Source organism: Aphelocoma coerulescens, chromosome 18, assembly GCF_041296385.1.
Source record: "Aphelocoma coerulescens isolate FSJ_1873_10779 chromosome 18, UR_Acoe_1.0, whole genome shotgun sequence".
In the NCBI taxonomy this organism is placed as follows: Eukaryota; Metazoa; Chordata; class Aves; order Passeriformes; family Corvidae; genus Aphelocoma; species Aphelocoma coerulescens.
Window position 1 is genome coordinate 10310498 of NC_091031.1, and position 19101 is coordinate 10329598.

A 19101-nucleotide genomic window follows, 5' to 3' on the forward strand; every position below is an offset into this window, starting at 1 on the left:
AATAAGTTCTTATTCTTTGGGCAGAACATTTGAGATAATATCTATTGTATTCCTAAAGCAACAGTTATAAGGGATAATTACATTATTTTTTCAGAGAAATAATGATTTTCTCAGCTAAGGAAATATTAGATGAGATTTCCTGGTGAGAACAAAGGAGGATGTCTGATTAGACCACTTTAAAAGTGGCTGAAACACTTTGAAAATACCTGAAGCAAGATTTTTAACTGAATAAGTAAGTTTAAGTAAGCAAGGAAAAATGTAAAACCTAGAAGAATTCAGGATAATTATTAAAATGCAACACTGAACTTCTCATTATTTACATGGCACAAGCTCTACAATTTTTATTATGTAGGCATTACTCATCTATAGATTAATTACAGACAAAGCAGTGATTACAAAATAAAAGTGATAGAACGTCACATTTTGTGCAATTCTCTCACTTTACAGCACGAGAGGCATTTACTCTTCACTTTCTGCCTTCTTGCCCATTTCCCGGCTCTTCACTCGGAGCTTGTTGACCTGGGACTCTGCAATGTCAGCCCGCTCCTCGGCTTCCTCCAGCTCGTGCTGGATCTTGCGGAACTTGGACAGGTTGACGTTGGACAGCTCCTCCTGGGGGTAGGAAGAAACATAAAATAGGTTTTAAAACAATTCTACTGCAACACTGCCCTGTACATGCTGCGGCATTTTCACTTTGAATAATTAAAAAAATTATTAGCCCCTAAGACTATGAATTAGTATGTAATTATCTCTAATATTTCTAGGGGGAATCCAAGCTAAACATTTAAATGGTCAGTAAGACATACCAAAAGTCCAGCTCTGGATATGAAGTGCTAGTGCACTTTGGAATTTTTGAATAATTATAGATAATTACAGTTATTGCTATTAAATCATCTTTCAGTTATTTACTGCTTTAAAATTATATATTACAATTTTTTTTCTTCTGCTAGGTGAAAATATTAAATAAAGCAAGTGAAAGGAAGCAGAGACCTACTACCACGATGCTGACCTGCATTCAAACAGAGCTACAAAGGGTAAAACATCAACACAGAATTCCACTTCCACCTTGATAAAGACTGTCTGAACACAGTGATACTCACAGCCTCCTCAGCTTGTCTCTTGTAAGCTTTCACCTTAGTTTGCAGCTTGTCCACCAGATCCTGCAGCCTGAGAACATTTTTCCTGTCTTCCTCAGACTAAAGAGAACAACAAGATAGAGAAGCATCTCTTTTACCCTCCTCTGCATGAAATAGAGAGTAACATTTCTAATTGACATTGCTGACCAGTCAGACAGAAGTGATAAGCTGGATCTTCCTAACATGACCAGAAACAAAGTCATCTTCTGGTGCTTTCATTATTCTCCTTTTTCTATGTGTGACTCAGGACAGAGAGAAATCCCTCAGGGCCTTATTTTGGGTTCTGGGAATAAGAATCTATCAACACAAAGAAGCTTCCTGCCTTACCTGGTAGGTCAGTTCCTTCACCCTCCGCTCGTACTTGCGCACGCCCTTCACGGCTTCAGCGCTGCGCTTCTGCTCAGCATCAACCTCCCCTTCCAGCTCCCGCACCTGCAAGGACAAGCCCATCCCTGCAGCTTCCCTGCCAATGTCTCTCCAAGGACAGCCTCACTCACCCCCAGCCCCAGCCCTACACACCCTGGCCTCCAGCTTCTGGATCTGCTTCTTCCCTCCCTTCAGTGCCAGCTGCTCGGCCTCATCCAGACGGTGCTGCAGGTCCTTCACCGTCTGGTCCAGGTTCTTCTTCATCCTCTCCAGGTGGGCACTGGTGTCCTGCTCCTTCTTCAGCTCTTCTGCCATCATGGCCGCCTGATCAGAGCAAAGGGGCAAAGCCATTTTGGGGCTGCAGATATTTGGGGGACAGGACATTCACCATCAGCAATGCCAGGAATGCCCAACTCACATCTGTGATGGCCTTCTTGGCCTTCTCCTCAGCATTGCGGGCTTCCTGGATGGTATCCTCCATTTCACCCTGGATTTGGGCAATGTCTGTTTCCAGCTTCTTCTTGGTGTTGATCAAGCTGGTGTTCTGTTGAGCAGCGTCAGAAGTTTTTGTAAGTTCATTATTCGAAATCAAGAACATTACAGGATTTTCAATAATTTAAGACACAATTTTGTGAAAAATCAATACCAGAGATTTTTCTAGTAAAATTTCTTATCACTGGGGAAAAACCATTTTGTTTTGGCTTTTTTTCCCCCAACAATTAATTTTATTAATATGAAAAAGTGCTCAGAAATATAATGTGTACCACATCTCATCCACGGAAAGCAACAAAAACAGAGTTAGGGAAGTCAATGAAATGCCTCCTCTTCAGCATTAGGGAAGAGTAATCCACTCTCAACAACTGAAAAGAGGAAAAATTTTGAATGTAGGTGGGATGAATCCCTTCCAGAATCGTTTCATCACTTGAAACTGCACACTTTCCACAGATTTCAGCACCTGACTGCTCAATGGCTGTTATGACACATAGCTCGTGTCAAACTCTGCTTGATAAATGCTAAATCAGAGCCAGGAGTTCATCCACACTTTCTTGCTAGTAAAAAAGTACATGAGGATTCCTCAGTGCTGTATTTCAGCTGACAAGGAATGAATGTTGCTGTGGTCTCAGAGTTCCATTCCCTGACTGCTCAGAGAACCTGGCATGTCCATGTGAATAAAGTGTCTGAGGATGCAAGTAAGGCAGAAGCATGGGTGTCATTGTATGCAACATGGGAAAACAACCAGTGCACACATTTTTTCAGCAAAGATCTCTTTTAGTACCATGATGAATACTTCAGAAAGAAGGACTGCCTTCCTCCTAGTTGAGCCTCCAGTGGTGACTGGAATAAAGCAGAAAAGTGTTCTCCCAGTTACTGAGAGTGCCATTTCTCACCTGGGTATGGAGGAGCTGCACACGCTCACTGGCGTCCATTAATTCCTGCTCAGCCACTTTCCTCGACCGCTCCGTCTGCTCCAGGGCTGCCCGCAGCTCCTCAATTTCAGCCTGCAGCAGGTTTGCCCTGCGCTCCACCATGGCCACCTGCTCCTTCAGGTCATCCTGAGTCCTGAGAGCATCATCCAGATGGATCTGAGTGTCCTGGAGAGCCATTGAAAGAAATCATAAGTATATTTAGAGCTGTTGTGGACTGAAAGTATCAACTAAGATATTTCTCTGTAGGCAATTTCTGTTCAACAGACCTTGAGCACTCCCTGTGTATTTCTCAGGTTCTTCTGTGCCTCTGCAGCCTGGCGGTTGGCATGGCTCAGCTGGATTTCTATTTCATTCAGGTCTCCCTCCATCTTCTTTTTCAGCCTCAGGGCTTCATTCCTGCTCCTGATCTCAGCATCCAGGGTGCTCTGCATGGACTCCACAATTCTGAGGTGGTTTCTCTTCATCTGTTCAATCTCCTCATCTTTCTCTGCTATCTTCCTGTCGATCTCAGACTTCACTTGGTTGAGCTCAAGCTGCAGGCGCAGGATCTTCCCCTCCTCATGTTCCAGGGAGGCCTGCACAAGAAAAAATAAGAATACTTTTCATGTGACAAATGTTGAACCTGAAGCTCTGAGTAAAAAAGAGTGCTATGTTTAGATAATATCTCTACTTTTCAAAGACCTCTTCTCCTCTTTTGTCTGGGAACGAGGTAAACAAGATAGCGATCCTAGACACTTAAGAGAGCAATAAACAATGCTGTGTACCTCAGCTTCTTCCAGAGCTGCCTGGATTTCAGATTTCTCCTGCTCAGCCTGCTTCTTGATTTTCTCCAGCTCATGAATCGCCTTTCCTTGCTCAGCAATCTGCTCCGTGAGGTCGGAAATCTCCTCTGTGGAAACAAGGATCATTGGCATGGTCAGGCACAGAGCAGAATGGCAAGGGCCCTGTCCCACCAAGGTGACAGGCATCTTTGCAGACCTGCAGGCACAGACCCATGAACAATGGTGGTCATGGCTGATAGTGAGAAAGCCCAGTGAGGAGCAGAGGGCCAGGGACTTACGCTGCAGGTTCTTGTTCTCCCGCTTCATTGTTTCCAGGTGGTCCAAGGACTCCTCATAGGCATTCTTCATCTTGAACAGCTCCGTGCTGAGAGAGCGCGACTCCTTCTGCGAGGCCTCCAGCTCAGCCTGCGTTTCCTCATACTTCTGCTTCCATTCTGCCAGGATCTGAAGAGAAACCAAGTGTGAGTAGGGATGTGGCAGTCATGGGGGAATGCTCTGGCCAGGAGTCCTGGTGCTGGAGGCCAAAAGACCTTGTCAAAGTTCTTCTGCTTCTTATCCAGAGCAGCGCAGGCAGCATTGGATCTCTCCACGTCAATCATCAGGTCCTCCACTTCATTCTGCAGCCTCTGCTTTGTCTTTTCCAGGGAGGCACATTTGGCATTGACAGCCTCAACATGTTCCTCTGCATCCTGCAGGCGCTGTGCCAGTTTCTTCCTGGGAGGAGAGAAGCACAGTGCCACGTTAGGGCTTGGAAGGGCATCAGTTCTATACTGTGATGAGTTGGTTATTTTGGAGGTTTTGATCCAAATGCTTTCCACACCGTTGTTTATTGTCCACGACTGCATGCAGACAGCAAGATCTATCACTTCTGTGTCTTACCACTTACAGAGTATTAGGCCTGTCTTAGCATTTCTAGCCCTAAAGCCTATGTTTTCTCTTCCAATCTACACTCTTTCTCTCCCTCCCTCTCTTCCCTTTATTTACAAAGACAGTACATCCTTGCCTTCATCCCATTCTTGTGTTAGCCCACTCTCAGAGATTCCAATTTCCCCTGACTAGTTTCTCCCGTCATTTGCCATCCTGCTTCCCACGTACTTGGCCTCCTCGAGCTCCTCCGTGCGCTGAATCGCGTCCGTCTCGTATTTGGTTCTCCACTGGGCCACTTCGCTGTTGGCCTTGGACAGGGCGCGCTGCAGCTCCCCCTTGGCCTCCTGCTCCTCCTCATATTGTTCCCGGAGCAAGTCACAGTCGTGGCGAGCGGACTGCAGGGCGTGGGCCAGGGCGTTCTTGGCCTTGAGAACAATAGCAATGTGACCACGAATGGGAATATCCTTGGAAATGCCCTGACTGAAGTGCTGATGGGCACTGATTCTGCTCTGAGTAATGGAAAACTACTGAATGAAAATGGAAGGTCTGGGAATCTGCAAAACAATTAATATATAGACTGCAGGGAAGGGGCACTAAAACTGGTATGGGAAGGCTTGCACTGTATTACCTAAGTGGTTTTTTCCTCCCTTTCGTCTTGTTGATTCTGTAATTTCATATGTATCTGAAGCTCCTCCTAAACAGAAGGAATCCAATGCAATGGACAACTCAGAATTTGTAGAGCCTTCTTACCTTTATCTCTTCCTCTAGGTGCCTTTTGAGTTCCTCAATCTGTTGGGTAAAAGCCTGTTTGCCTCTTGACAGCTGAGAAATTAGAGCATCTTTCTCATCTACCTGGCGTGAATATTCACCTGGGAGAATTCAGATGAGTAAAAAAACCTTGTTATGGCTTATGTAGAAGTGTTAATCTTGATAATAAATGCCCACATAAAATATTTTGCATTGAACAAAATTTTACTTCTTTCATGGATTCCTAATCACTGATACCTACCCACATTTATCTCCAAGGCTAGAACTGACCTGTCATGTAAAATCCAAATAGCCTTACTCTGTGTTTGCATTAAGCCTTGAGTTTACAGAATGAGAACTGCAGTGCCATCCAGAGGGATTATAGCCCGTGGGAATCTCAGGAGGTTTAACAAGGCCAAGCAATCCAGGCGTGGCCTCATGAGTGCTGAGTAGGGGGAATGATGACTCTCTGCTAACCCATTGGCAATGCTTCTCCTAATGCAATTCACGATTCTCTCAGGGTCCTGTTTGCCATCTTCATCTCAAAGACACATTTTTGGCTCAGGTTCAACTTAGTTCATGTTCAATCCTCCAAGACCCCAGGTGAATTTTTACCCTTTTTTTAAAGGACCCAGGTAATATACAGTATTCTCTTAAAAACACAAATGTCTTACCAGATTCTGTTTGTAGCCGAGCTCTCTGAGTACTAAGGTCATTAATTATGCGCTGCTGTTCCTCCTCCTTTGTCTTAATCTCACTGAGCTGATCTTCTAGGGAGCGACACATCTTCTCCAGATTTGCCTGTTTGCATGAAGAACAGAAGGAAAGATGATTGGTGGCTCAACTCATAATTTGTGAGAATATGAAATCTTATGAAGGAAAAAAGAATGATTCAGAAGCCAAAATTTCTCAGTTAACTGATACATATTACTAGGAAGTTTGTGTTCCCAGTTCCAGCATTTTTATATTCCTTGCCCAATGTGGGGGGGATGAAATGAGATGATCTCTAAGGTTCCTTCAAACTCAAACCATTCCATGACTCTATAATTTATTAATGTACACTAAAATATTTTCAATAGATAACAAGAATGATGGGACACTGTAAAATGAAGAAATAATTTAAAATTCTGTTTGTCTCTTAGAGATTTTATCACAGAAGTATTAAAGGAAGGAAAAGAAAAATAGGAATAAAAAGAAAAGGTCAATTTCTATTCTAGGAGTCATTTCTGTTTTAGAAAGAACTAAAAAGCAATAGGGTCAGTGCCTCTCATTTTATAATATTCTGAACGAAGCAATGAGTTCCCCAGAGTTCCTTAGGTTAGGTGTTACAGTTGAAATTTTTTTAGCTCTCATGCAAAGGATACAAAAATTATTAAAATAATACTGAACTTTTTAAACAAAAATACAAGTTACAATGTGCAATCATTTATTCTAAAATATGACTAACTAAAATTTCTATGTTAAAATATAACTCCTTGGTTATGTTTGAATTAATGAGCAGAAATGTGTACCTTGGCTTTGGAGACAGACTCCATGTTGCTGGCCAAGTCATCAATCTCCATCTTCAGCTCACTCTTCTCCTTCTCCAGCTTCTGCTTCACGCGTTGCAGGTTGTCGATCTGCTCCCCCAGCTCCGCGGTGCTGTCCGCGTGCTTCTTGCGCAGGGCGGCAGCCGTGGCTTCGTGCTGCAGCGTGGCCTCTTCCAGGTCACGGCGCATCTTCTGGAATTCTGCCTCACGCTTCTTGTTCATCTCAATCTGAGCTGCTGTCGCCCCTCCTGCTTCTTCCAGGCGCTCGCTGATCTCCTCCAGCTCCCTCGACAGGTCAGCCCGATGCTTCTCTGCTTTAGCGCGAGAGGTTCGCTCTGCCTCAATCTCCTCCTCCAGCTCCTCAATACGGGCCTGGAGAACAGCAGGGACCCTTCACACCCGTGCCCTCCTCCTGCCTGAGCTGAGCCTGAGCAAGGGAGGGGAAGGAACAGAGACTTGCCTGCAGCTCCTTGATCTTCTTCTGAAGTTGCATGCCCAGGGCTTGTTCATCCTCAGTTTTGCTCTGGATCTGGCTGATTTCAAAGTCTTTCCTTTGGGCAAAGTGAACCGTGTTAGAGCTCAAAGAAAAAACACAAGTGCTCCAGCCCAGCACTCAGGTGTCCCACAGCCACACTTACTTCTTCAGTTTCTCCTCCAGCTGCTGCTTATCATTCTCCAAATCCATGATGCTGTCCTGGGCCAGCTTCAGGTCTCCTTCCAGTTTCCTCTTAGCTCTCTCCAGGTCCATGCGCAGCTTCTTCTCTTGCTCCAGGGACCCTTCCAGCTAAACACAACAAGACCATCAATGCTCTCCCAGCCAGGTCGGACTCCATACCTGTGCTGTTCCTGCTCTATGTCTGTGTGCTTACATCGTCCACTTGCTGCTCCAGCTTGGTCTTGGCCTTGGTCAGTGTATTGACTTTGTCTTCTTCTGCCTGCAGGTCATCCAGGGTTTGCTGATGGGCCTCTTGGAGGGCTTTCTTCTCTTTTGTCAGCTTGGCGATGGTCTCGTCCAGGGCTGCCATCTCCTCAGTCAGGTTTTTCACCTTTGAGAAGAAGGGAGGAAGTGTAAATAAAGGAAGTAGATATAGGAGTCCTGTAATAGCACAGGGCTCTTTTCTGGAGTGCGAGTGACAGGTTCTACCTCATACCTTGTTTTCAGTGGCGTGTTTTTCCTTCTCCACCTTGGCCAGTGTTAGCTCAAGGTCATCAATATCTTTCTTCAGCTCTGAACATTCATCCTCCAGTTTCCTCTTCTTGGCTGTCAGCTCAGCATTCATCTCTTCTTCTTCTTCCGCTCTCTCTGTCAGCTCCTTAATTTTGGCTTCCAGCTGGATTTTGGTTTTGATGAGCTGGTCACACCTTTCCTCAGCATCAGCCAAACCATCAGCTTCCTACATGATTCATTTAAACAAAACAGTTTTCAATTATTTAATTTTTCTTACTGATTTTCAAGGAACAACATAATATTGTCAAAGATGCTTTGCAATCTACTTTGTTGGTAAAACCTAATAATATAAGATTATCTGTTTTAGGCTGCCTCCATCCCCTAAAATGAAGGAAAACATCACCACACATTCTTAAAGTCTTTAATTTTCATTCAACTTTAACGTTAATTTGACGATAGTGTCGTTGTTCATTGTATCTTTTGATAACTATACTTCTATTGCATTTTTGTGGACTGGAAATAATAATAGATCTTTGGCATAGAGGTCTTCTACAGAGAGCCACGTAGGCACATTTTTTAGGATATAGTGTTTTAAAACCTGAATGTTAAACCCTCAAACATTCTTCTGAGAAATTCCTGTTCAACTCTTCACTAGAGTTTTTCTGAGCATGAATTAGATGTTTAGCTTTGGCAAAATTTTGTGATAAGGTCACTGTTCCACAAGCATGTTTCTAGCACTACTTTGGGATAATATGTCTTTACTGAGACATTTTGGATGATTTTATATAGGATATTGCAAGTCAAAATCTTTAGCAGTACTCACAGCCTGCACTTGGAGCTGCAGGTCATTTTTCTCCTGCACAAGTTTCACCATTTTCTCCTCCAGCTCCTTCCGCTTTGCCTCAGACTTTGCAAGCTCTTCCTTGGTTTTCTCAAACTCTTGTTTCATGTTGGCCATTTCCTTCTCAGACTCTGCACTCTTCAGCAAGGGCTTGATCTTGAAGAACAGCTTCATCCATGGCCAGTGTTTGACATTCATGAATGAACGGACATTGTACTGGATGCAGAAGATGGACTCCCTGAAAGGTAATAACAAGACATATTTTGGTACGTATTTTAAAGTCTATAAAACCTATTAAACAGTAAATATTAATATGTATAACACGAAATTCTACAATAATACTTTTTAGTTGTGTATATATATATACGAGGTATCTATACGTAGTATAAATGTATATATATAGTTCTGTATATCTCTATGTAGAAGATATTTATCATGTATTATTATATATATATTTTTAATAATATTTAGATTGCATTTTATATATAATATATTTATTTCTGACTAAAACCTTCCAGTGCTATATAGAGTATCAACCTGTATGGATAGTTTTGGAGTCCAGGTGTTTGGCTCACTTCCATGGCCAATGAAAGGAGCACTTCCATAAGTTGACTTGATTTCTTTTATGAAAGTTATCAAGGGGAAGAGGATACTTCTCTTGTGATAGAAATATGTGTTTCTTTTTATTTTAGCAGTCACCTAAATTAATTAGTGTAAACTAGATATTGAGTCTCTGGATACATATATAAAATGTAACCATTTAATGAATTCAGCAAAAATTAGTACACAGTGTTAAAAAAATTTATTTGTTTCCCTAAATTGGGATTTTATACTGCTTCATCTATTTTCAGGATATACTTCCATATTGGCAAACTGAATTAATGAGAAATAAATGAGATTTTTTGTAAAGCAGCTTCTTTTCAGTTTTGTTCACCCCATTAGTATTTGACAAGGATTGGCCCAGCAGGCCAAGTAAATTTGTACCTCCTCTCCATCATTTTCTTGAACTCCACCCTCATCAGGTAACCCCGGCACATGGCCTGGGTGCGGGTGATGAGCTGTGCCAGCTTCTCATCCCTCATCTCCTCCAGGAGTCCCAGCAGCCCAGCTTTGAAGAACACCTTGAGAGAGGGAATGTTGCAGCACATCACTGTCAGGTAGAGCAAAGCCCAGGGACTCAGTGAATGGAGAAGTTTGTACCTTGGTGTGTCCAAATTTGTACTGGGTGTGGTCCACATCGATTGACCCAAGGAGCTTCTCAGAAGCCTTCTTGCTATCGATGAACTGTCCCTCGGGGATGGCACTGGCATTAAGCACCTTGTACCTGTGGAAGGAAATAGAATATGGAGAAGGTCAAACTCCTGGAATCTCAATCAAACCTGTATCAGCCAACGCCATTGTTAAGATTTTCTGGAGGGGGATCAAGAATGGAAGACAAGTGAACAAATCTGAACTCTTCCTTGAATAGAAATCATGCTTTCATGGGTAAATATGTTTCTAGGGAAAACTGTGCATTTCTCTTAGTCCAAAGATTTTTGACATGGAATAGGTACTGATTTCCGTGGGTAACTGCTGACATATTTCACATGCCATGTTATCTAAATGCCTTATTTCTAAATGAGAACTTTATGTACAAGAACAAAATATGTGGCAAGGAGAAGCAAATCTCAGCCCTAAATAGTGGCAGTACATACTATCTGAGTATTTTCCAGCTGATACAGAACAAGAAGCAAGATACTTTCATTGTATTTAGTTTTCCAACAAGTTAGTCTAGAATGTCCTTTAGTATCTTTATTCATGTCTGTGCTGACAGGTGAAAGTCATCTTGCTTTGTTCTCCAGGTGCCTAAAGTAGTCAATTTCATTTCTGTATGGTTAAAAAATACTTTACCTCATACCAGAATATGAATAAAGAACAGGAATAAATAATAGCTCTTTTAAAATGTCTTTTTTTTCTCAATAGCTATAGAAAGAAACTGGATGACTAACTTGGACAATTGACTCCGTATACCTAAAGGTATGTACAGTGAACCTCTTACGTCACTCCCACAGTATTTAAAACAACTAGGAAATGCAAATTATTCAGCATTTGTAGGTATGGTGGAGGGTGATGACGTGATCTGACCTCTGTTTAAAGTCTGCATAGAGGATTCTGCTGGGGAACCCTTTCCTGCAAATCCTGATCCCTTCCAGCACGCCGTTACAGCGCAGCTGATGCAGCACCAGCTCGTGCTCCATGGCACCTAATAAATCACAGAATGAAATAGTATTTCATTTTACTGCACAGAGAAGATCAGATATATCACACATCTGAACTTTAACAACTTACCAGGTGTTTTCGTTTCATTAGGAATAAGGCACCGCACAAAATGGGGGTGAGTGCTTCTCAAGTTAGCCATCAGCTTGTTTAAATTTTCCTTAGGAGCAAGAACAAAGCCTTGGGTTTAAAAGTGTCACTTATACAATCTCAATACTAGGTGGAGATAAAAACACTAAAATAAAACCAGTCAGTAAATTTTTTTTAAAGAACTTTTGGGCAGTTCTGAAAGTATACTTCCCAAGATTCAGTAAGAATTCCTCTTTACTAGAAGCAAATTATTTTATCCTTTCTGAACACAAAGATATATTAGATCAATCTAAAGCTTTTCAGAACTGAATTTCTGTTTTTCTTTTCCTAATGTGGTAAGTTTAGAATGATTATTCTACAGTACCCGGAAGAGAGCTGAGACAGTCTGGAAAGAAGAACCCTTCTTCTTGGCGCCCTTCTTGCCACCGCCACCACTGCTCTCTAAAAAGTAATACATTTTTTATAAAGAAGTGAACAACAAAAGCACACAGAATCTTAAAAACCTTGTGTGTTCATCTTTAAAAATCTAGCAAAAATAAAAATATTATCAAAATTTGTAAATGCATACAGTGGCTAAAGTTACAAAAAGATACTTGAATTTTTCAGACGACAGTAGTAGGAAATCTAGTGACATCAAGCTGAAATTTAGAAAGTGCTGTCAGGAAATAAAATGTAACATTTTGCATAGAAAGATATTTGAGGAACTAAATTAATAGCTAGTGAATACACCAAACGCAGTGTTTATGTATCCTTACATCCAAGGGTAAGCATAAATTTAGCAGCATGTTGATACTTTTGATTGTATTTCCTGAAGTATTTGGGAATGGCCCAGATTTCAGAAATCTGGTTTCTCAGCTAGAGAATTCTGGTTTAATGCTGTAGAACAGCTGCCTCATTCTAAAACCTACAGATCTACTAAGGTCTCTAGGGAGTTGTAATATCCTTTATTAGACTGAGATCCAAAAAGATATGAAGTTTGGGGTTTTCAATTTTAGAAATGTAAATATTATTGCAAATTATTATTACAAGATTCTAATTTCTTTTTCTGTAAATTATAGTAGAACTGATTTCAAAGAAATCACCTGCTTCTGCCCCACCAGCAGAGGCAAAGAGTAAGGCCAGGGTCTTCAAGGATGACTTCTGATACAGCCCCACAACAGTTTCATTCAGAGGGTCCTTGTTCTTCTCCAGCCAGCCAGTGATGTTGTAGTCCACTGTGCCAGCATAGTGCACCAGGGAGAAGTGGGCCTCAGCCTTGCCTTTGGCAGGCTTGGGCTTCTGGAAGTTGTTGGACTTGCCCAGGTGCTGGTCATAGAGCTTGTTCTTGAAAGAGGTGTCAGTTGCCTTGGGGAACATGCACTCCTCTTCCAGGATGGAGAAGATGCCCATGGGCTGGGAGAAGCACAAGGAAGGAGGAAGGACAAGGTGAAAAGGCAGAAAGATTCAGAGATGAAATAACTTCCTGAGACAACATTACTGCTCTCAGGGATTGTTCTGCTCAGCAAATTGTAAAATAATACAAACCAATGTATTTGCAGTATCATAGTTACCATTTCAAGTTGCATTTATAGATACAAAATTAATGCATTTCTGAAAATACCTGACATTGTGAATTATAGAAATACCTTCTCAATGAGCTCAATGCAGGCAGCCAGGTCCATGCCAAAGTCAATGAACTCCCATTCAATTCCCTCCTTCTTGTACTCCTCCTGCTCCAGCACGAACATGTGGTGGTTGAAGAACTGTTGCAGTTTCTCATTGGTGAAGTTGATGCACAGCTGCTCCAGGCTGTTGAACTGCAGAAAGCAAAGATTTACTCACTTGTGAATTTCAGTTCCAGGAACACTTTCCATCTTCCAATAGGCTTAATTCTTATCCCATTAGGGTCTGCATGATCGGAATCTTGAACTTCTAGTGCTGGAACTGGACAGGTGACTGGCATATTTCATCCTCTAATGTATCTACCCTTTTGGGCCCTGGCAGTGTTTCAACATATTTCTGAGCTCTGAAAAGATTTGCAGAGCTTAGTCCAAGTCCAGCTTTTTATTTGTTTGAATCTGTGTACACTGCATGTCTATTCCCAAGCATTCAGAGAAAATCTGGCTTCAGCATTAACAAAATCTTACTCTAAAAAGGCACATTTTACTTCCTCAAAGTCTCTCTCTGATATTATTTATCAGTTTTCAATGCAATTTTCACTTCTGCATGCAACAACAACCATCTACAAATATCTGCAGCCCTGTGCCATACTACATGCTATGAGAACCAGAAGGGTACCATTCTTAGAGTAAAAGGCAGGATTATGCAATAAATGAAAATAACCCATAATTGAAATAGAGCAAACCCCAACCCCCAAATTTTTCCAGTTTCTTAATGCCTCTTCCAGGAAACATTTATGGAGTTCCTCCTCTTACATCAAAGATCTCAAAGCCAGCAATGTCCAGGACACCAATGAAGTACTGCCTGGGCTGCTTCGTATCCAGCTGTTGGTTGATGCGAACAACCATCCACAGGAACATCTTCTCAAACACAGACTTAGCCAGGGCACCCACGGAATTGTATACCTAAGAAAAGGTTAAAGGACATCTACCATCTGCAGCAAAAGAGGAAGTTCAAAAGTTTTAATTCAAGTCATTTTTTTTCTATTATCACTTGTCTCTTACCTGCTGCACAGTCTGGCCCTTGGTCACATATTCATTCCCCACCTTGACTCGGGGGTAGCAGAGGGCCTTGAGCAGGTCTGCTGAGTTCAGACCCATCAGGTAGGCAGCCTTGTCAGCAACTGAGGAAACAAGCAAAGAGAAGGATCAGATATTAGCTCTCCAGTGAAAGGATCTTGCAGTAATTCAGAATTATTTCTGCAGAAGCCACGTATATCTTACCACATTCTTTAAAATATTGTAGTTTTTCTTGACTTGCTAATTTTTTCTGATTTAATCTATATGATTAATAAAGGTAAATATTATTTCAATACCTTTACAGTGAACATGCAAGAGACTAGACAGACAAAAGGAGCAAGGGCCATGAAAATGGCAGATCAAAGAGTCACAATTTCTGAATAAACAGAATAGGAAAGTGGTTGGTGAAATACACTGTAGTGAAAATTGTAGTCAGTGAAACTCTACTGTCATTGGAGAGGGAGAGAGAGGTAGATTAGTGAGGTAAAATGCCAAAAGTATGAATAAGATATCTTGTACAACTTTCATATATTGTCTCTAAGGATAAATATCAAACACATTAAGTCTTTCCCAGCTCTCATTTTATCTGCAGCTGGGTTAACAAACACAAGCACCACAGCACTGCATATACTCTGTCATCACCTTCCAATTTGCTGCCTGTCCCGTCTCATAATGAAGCTGATAGCAAGCACCAGTACTATTTACAGAGTTCTTCAATGTGAGGCGGCCAAACCTCATTATATAAGATATATATACAGAGATGCTAATTTTGAGCTGCTTTTATTTTATATGTTATTTCCAACTAGGCATTTAAGGCAGATTTATAACTAGAAAGATGAAACAGGAAGAAAATTTCAGTTTTGTAGATATGTACATACATATATATATATATATATACACACACACACTGTGGTTATATGTAGGTCACTCCACTACAACTATATCATTATTCATTAGTACTTGAGAGTTGCTCCTGGTTCTGTGTCAGGTCTGAGAAGCTTCCATTCAAGACAGCAGCAAAGCTTACTTTACTTCTGCCTGCCTCCTACTCTGACAGTCCACAGAAGCATGCTTTAGGAGACACTGGACATAATTTTTTGCATTGTTCAAAATAATCCGCAGGTTCCACTGAGTTGTGTTCCTCCAGAGAAGTCCTCTGGCTAGGACCCACTGCTATTCTGCAATACTGGCACTGGGGAAATGCACAGGCTGAGTCAATGATTCTGACCCTGACATGCTGCCTTTAACTTAGTGAGTGTTCGGTGTCCTCTGTGCTCTGGGATGGGTTATGCTGGTACCTTCTGTGCCATCAGGCTCTGCCTGCTCCTCACGCTGCTTCTGCTTGAACTTCAGGTTCCCATAGTGCATGACAGCCCCTGTCAGCTTGTAGATGGCTGTTTTCTCATCTGGAGTGAAGCCCAGGATGTCAATGGCGCTCTAACAAATGAGTCATTAAGGTAAGTACCCCAGCTGTTAAAGGTCAGAGAAATGAAACTTCACCTAAGAAAGCTTCTGCTACTTACATCCGTGGCCATCAGCTCTTCCTGGTCGTTAATGCTGGGAACTGTGATTTCACCTTGACTCACGTACTGATAGTCATAGGGGTTGGTGGTGATCAGTAACATCTCTGAAAAGAAGGACAAAGCCGAGATAGGTCAAATGCAATTGGCATGGGAAGGAATTCAGTGTTGTTCCATGACCTCTGCCTGGAGGAGTTAGTGCTCCTTCCTACCAATTAGCTCTGGCTTCTTGTTGGACATGATCTGATAAAAGATGTGGTAGCTTCTTTCCGCCTTGAGCTGGAAAGTGACTCTGGACTTCTCCAGCAGATCTGGCAAGGATGGTAGGACAGAGTCAAGCACAAGAAGTGGGGAAGGCTGGAGGGAAGGGGGATCAGGCCAGAAGAGTGTCTTACATGTTTCAATGTCAGCAGAAGCCAGCTTGCCTGTGGCACCAAAGTGGATTCTGATGAATTTACCCTGAAAGCAGCAGGAAAGTAAATCAAGACCTCTTTTACCAATCCAGACAGCAGGGATATTCAAATTGGTGTTGACAGTTGTCCCAAGTAATGACTTACAAAGCGTGAGGAGTTGTCATTCCTCACGGTCTTGGCATTTCCAAAGGCCTCCAGCAGTGGGTTGGCACTGATGATTTGATCCTCAAGTGTCCCCTAAAACAGAAGTCTTCTTGTCATGACCTAGCTCATCAGGAAACTGGATAGTTGCAGGTTACTACCCGTGGGACCTCACCTGCATTTTGCCTGATGTCTGCTCCTCCTTCTTCTTGTCCCCACTGGCTGCAATTGTTGCAAAGTACTGGATGACACGCTTTGTGTTCACAGTCTTCCCGGCACCGGATTCTCCGCTGCCAGAGCCAAGAGAGAAGCAGAGGGTGCGTGGTCAGGCAGGAGGTCCCCTGGCACCGGGCAGCCCCGCAGGGACCCGCGCAGGGGCTGTACGTACGTGATCAGGATGGACTGGTTCTCCCGATCTGTGAACGAGGCAGAAACAAACAGACATTGTAAATGAAGAACACAAAAATACTGAAAATGAATGTAAGTTATGGTAAGAAAAAACCTGCATTTTCCTCTTTGTTTACTCCTCAGTCTTTTTTTCCACTTCAATTCCTTGCAAAGCAATTTGCACTTGCACTCTTACCTCAAAACATATTCACACCACTTATGACCCAAACTTAGAGAGGTATGGATTTGATGGGGGGACTGCTAGATGGATAAGGAATTAGCTGGAAGGCTGCATGCAAGGAGGAGTTACAGTCAAAGGCTCCATATCCAAATGGTTAATGAGTGGTGGAAAGACAGATAAGGACTTTTTACCAAGTCAGGGGCAACAGTTTTGGGCTCAAAAACATAGATTTTATGATGATGGCTGTGATCCATAGACACAGGTTGCCCAGAGATGTAGCCAATATGCCACGACTAAAAGTGTTCAAGGTCAGCTTGGACAGAGCTTTGAGCAACCCAATCTACTGGAAAATGTCCCTTCAAAGGTCATAGGGAAGGCCCATGACATTTTCAAAGATCCCTTTCAGCACAAAACATTCTGTGATTCTATAATGCTTTGCCACTGAAGACCCTTGAGGAGCCATATGCTGCTTCTCTGTTCCACTCTATGGTCTTTTCCTTCTCCTGCGTACAGTAAATTGTTTTAATTTTCTGCTACACAGACTGCTTTTAGAGCAGTCTTTTAGAGAAAGGGAGAGTAAAGACCCATGACAAAGGAATCCTGATCATGGGTAACACTTTGGACCTCAATAGCACAGAGAAAGAAAGGAATGGAAAAGGTGCAATCAAAACTAGCAGCAACATATAATCCTATTTCATTTTTGATGTCAGAGTTTTATCAAGACAAACCAGAAGAGTTTTGATATGATGCTTATGATGAGAGCTACTCACCAGTCAGCATGAACTGATAGGCGTTGTCAGAGATGGAGAAGATGTGTGGAGGGGCCTCCTGGCGCTTCTTGCCTCGGTAGGCCAACACCACCTCCGGGTTGTACACCGGCAGCCACTTGTAGGGGTTGACGGTGACGCAGAAGAGACCCGAGTAGGTCTGCAAGGAAGGGACACAGCACGTTGGCTTCCCCTGAGCCTGGCCCAGCACTTCCTGCCGCTGCCCAAAGGAAGCTGCTGCTGCCACTTACGTAGATCATCCAGGCTGCGTAACGCTCTTTGAGGTTGTACAGCACAGCGGGTTCGTGGAGGTGGGTCATCATGGCCATGTCCTCGATTTTATCGTACTTGGGAGGGTTCATGGAGAAGATTTGATCATCCTTCACAGTCAGAGTCTGTCAAAAGGCATGAAGGTACATGCATGTCAGCTCAGAGCCACTGGGAATGAACTGCTGTTTTTAAATCTTGCATTTTACCCACCTCTCCCCCTTCAGTTTTGACAGTGACTTTGCCCGATTCCCTGCTCTGGATTGTGCTCTTCACATAGGACTCCTTTGCATGTACCACAAAGACAGAGGTCTTGGCATCAAAAGGTTTGTTCTGGGCCTCAATTCTCTCCTTCTCTGACTTTCGGAGGTAAGGAGCCGCCTCCCCAAAGACGGCCATCTCAGCGTCTGTAGACATGGCTGCTTCTTACTACACGTAATGTAGCAAGTACCTGTGAGGGTTGAGGAGATATTAAAATACTGCGTGATGGAAGAAACACTCCTATAGCACATTAGATAGCTCTTGCTTAGGTATCAACTGAATTGCCTTTTTTTCCCCTTCTTCATAGTTCTGTTCTGCTTTTTTTTCTTTTTTTTTTTTTTTTTTTTTTTTTTTTTTTTTTTTTTTTTGTGGTCAGATCTTTAGTCCTACTGGACGATTGCATTCACAGAAGAATGCTTTCTGTCTTTTTGTATTTGGGGCTTCAGCACAGGAAGGACATGGAGCTGTTGGAGTGAGTCCAAAGGAGGCCATGAAGATGCTTCAAGGGATTGAGCCCCTCTGCTCTGGAAATAGGCTGGGAGAGCTGGGGTAGTTCAGCCTGGAGAAGACTCCAACAAGACCTTCTAGCAACCTTTCATTACCTAAAGGAGTTCCAAGAGACTTGAAGGAGAACTTTAGACAAGGGCCTGGAGCAACAGAACAAAGGGGAATGGCTCACGATTGAAATAGTTTAGATTAGAAATTAGGAAGACTATTTTTTACAACAAAAAAAATTCTTTGCCTTCCTAGGCAAAGACAGACTTCACGACTTAAATTGGTGATATCAATTCAAATGAATGGATGCAATTTCCTGACTGGTTTTGTCTTTAATGACATGTTTTTCCACTTGATTAATATGTTATAACTCAAATAAGAACAATTCCACAAAATAAACACATGAGGTTGAAAAATGGTCCCAGTTTTTCACGAGCAATTTTAACATTGCTTATATTATCTCACAGTTTCTTACAAGATTCCTAACAGGAATAATACTAACTATTCCTAGGAGGAATAACCTTGCCATATTATATATCTTACTATATACTATGTCAGCATATATTATGTTATTATGTATTATAGTATATTAGTTTATGTTATGTACATTACACCTATATTGTATATTGTGTTATTTTATAGACACTGGATGCTGTTATCACAATATATCCTTATGATACTATTAAAAAGTATAATATATATAGTAGGTTAGTATACATTAATATATGTATGTAATGTGTCAGTAGATTGACTTTTTAAAGTACTAAACTATTTTCTTTTGA

At 42.1% G+C, this 19101-nt stretch overlaps 1 protein-coding gene across 2 annotated transcripts; it reads right to left on the reverse strand.

The window, feature by feature from the left end:
- Positions 1-459: 459 nt before the first annotated feature.
- Positions 460-17980, reverse strand: LOC138120170 (myosin-1B). 2 transcript variants are annotated; one of them, XM_069032641.1, is made up of 38 exons: positions 17777-17980; positions 17548-17691; positions 17300-17456; positions 16350-16377; positions 16137-16251; positions 15965-16057; positions 15803-15866; positions 15620-15718; positions 15411-15514; positions 15186-15324; positions 13873-13991; positions 13624-13773; positions 12835-13005; positions 12292-12601; positions 11574-11650; positions 11192-11279; positions 10988-11105; positions 10064-10187; positions 9848-9984; positions 8846-9101; positions 8006-8248; positions 7724-7900; positions 7493-7638; positions 7315-7405; positions 6837-7226; positions 6000-6126; positions 5329-5447; positions 4807-5003; positions 4242-4425; positions 3990-4155; positions 3694-3818; positions 3196-3504; positions 2891-3094; positions 1921-2046; positions 1656-1826; positions 1464-1568; positions 1101-1196; positions 460-612 (listed from the first exon to the last, which is right to left on the reverse strand). In XM_069032641.1, the coding sequence occupies exons 1-38, from the start codon at positions 17978-17980 to the stop codon at positions 460-462; spliced, it is 5826 nt and encodes a 1941-aa protein (XP_068888742.1). The 2 variants fall into 2 exon arrangements, with proteins under 2 accessions (XP_068888742.1, XP_068888741.1); XM_069032640.1 differs by having other exon boundaries at positions 12274-12601.
- Between the last annotated feature and the right edge of the window lie 1121 nt (positions 17981-19101).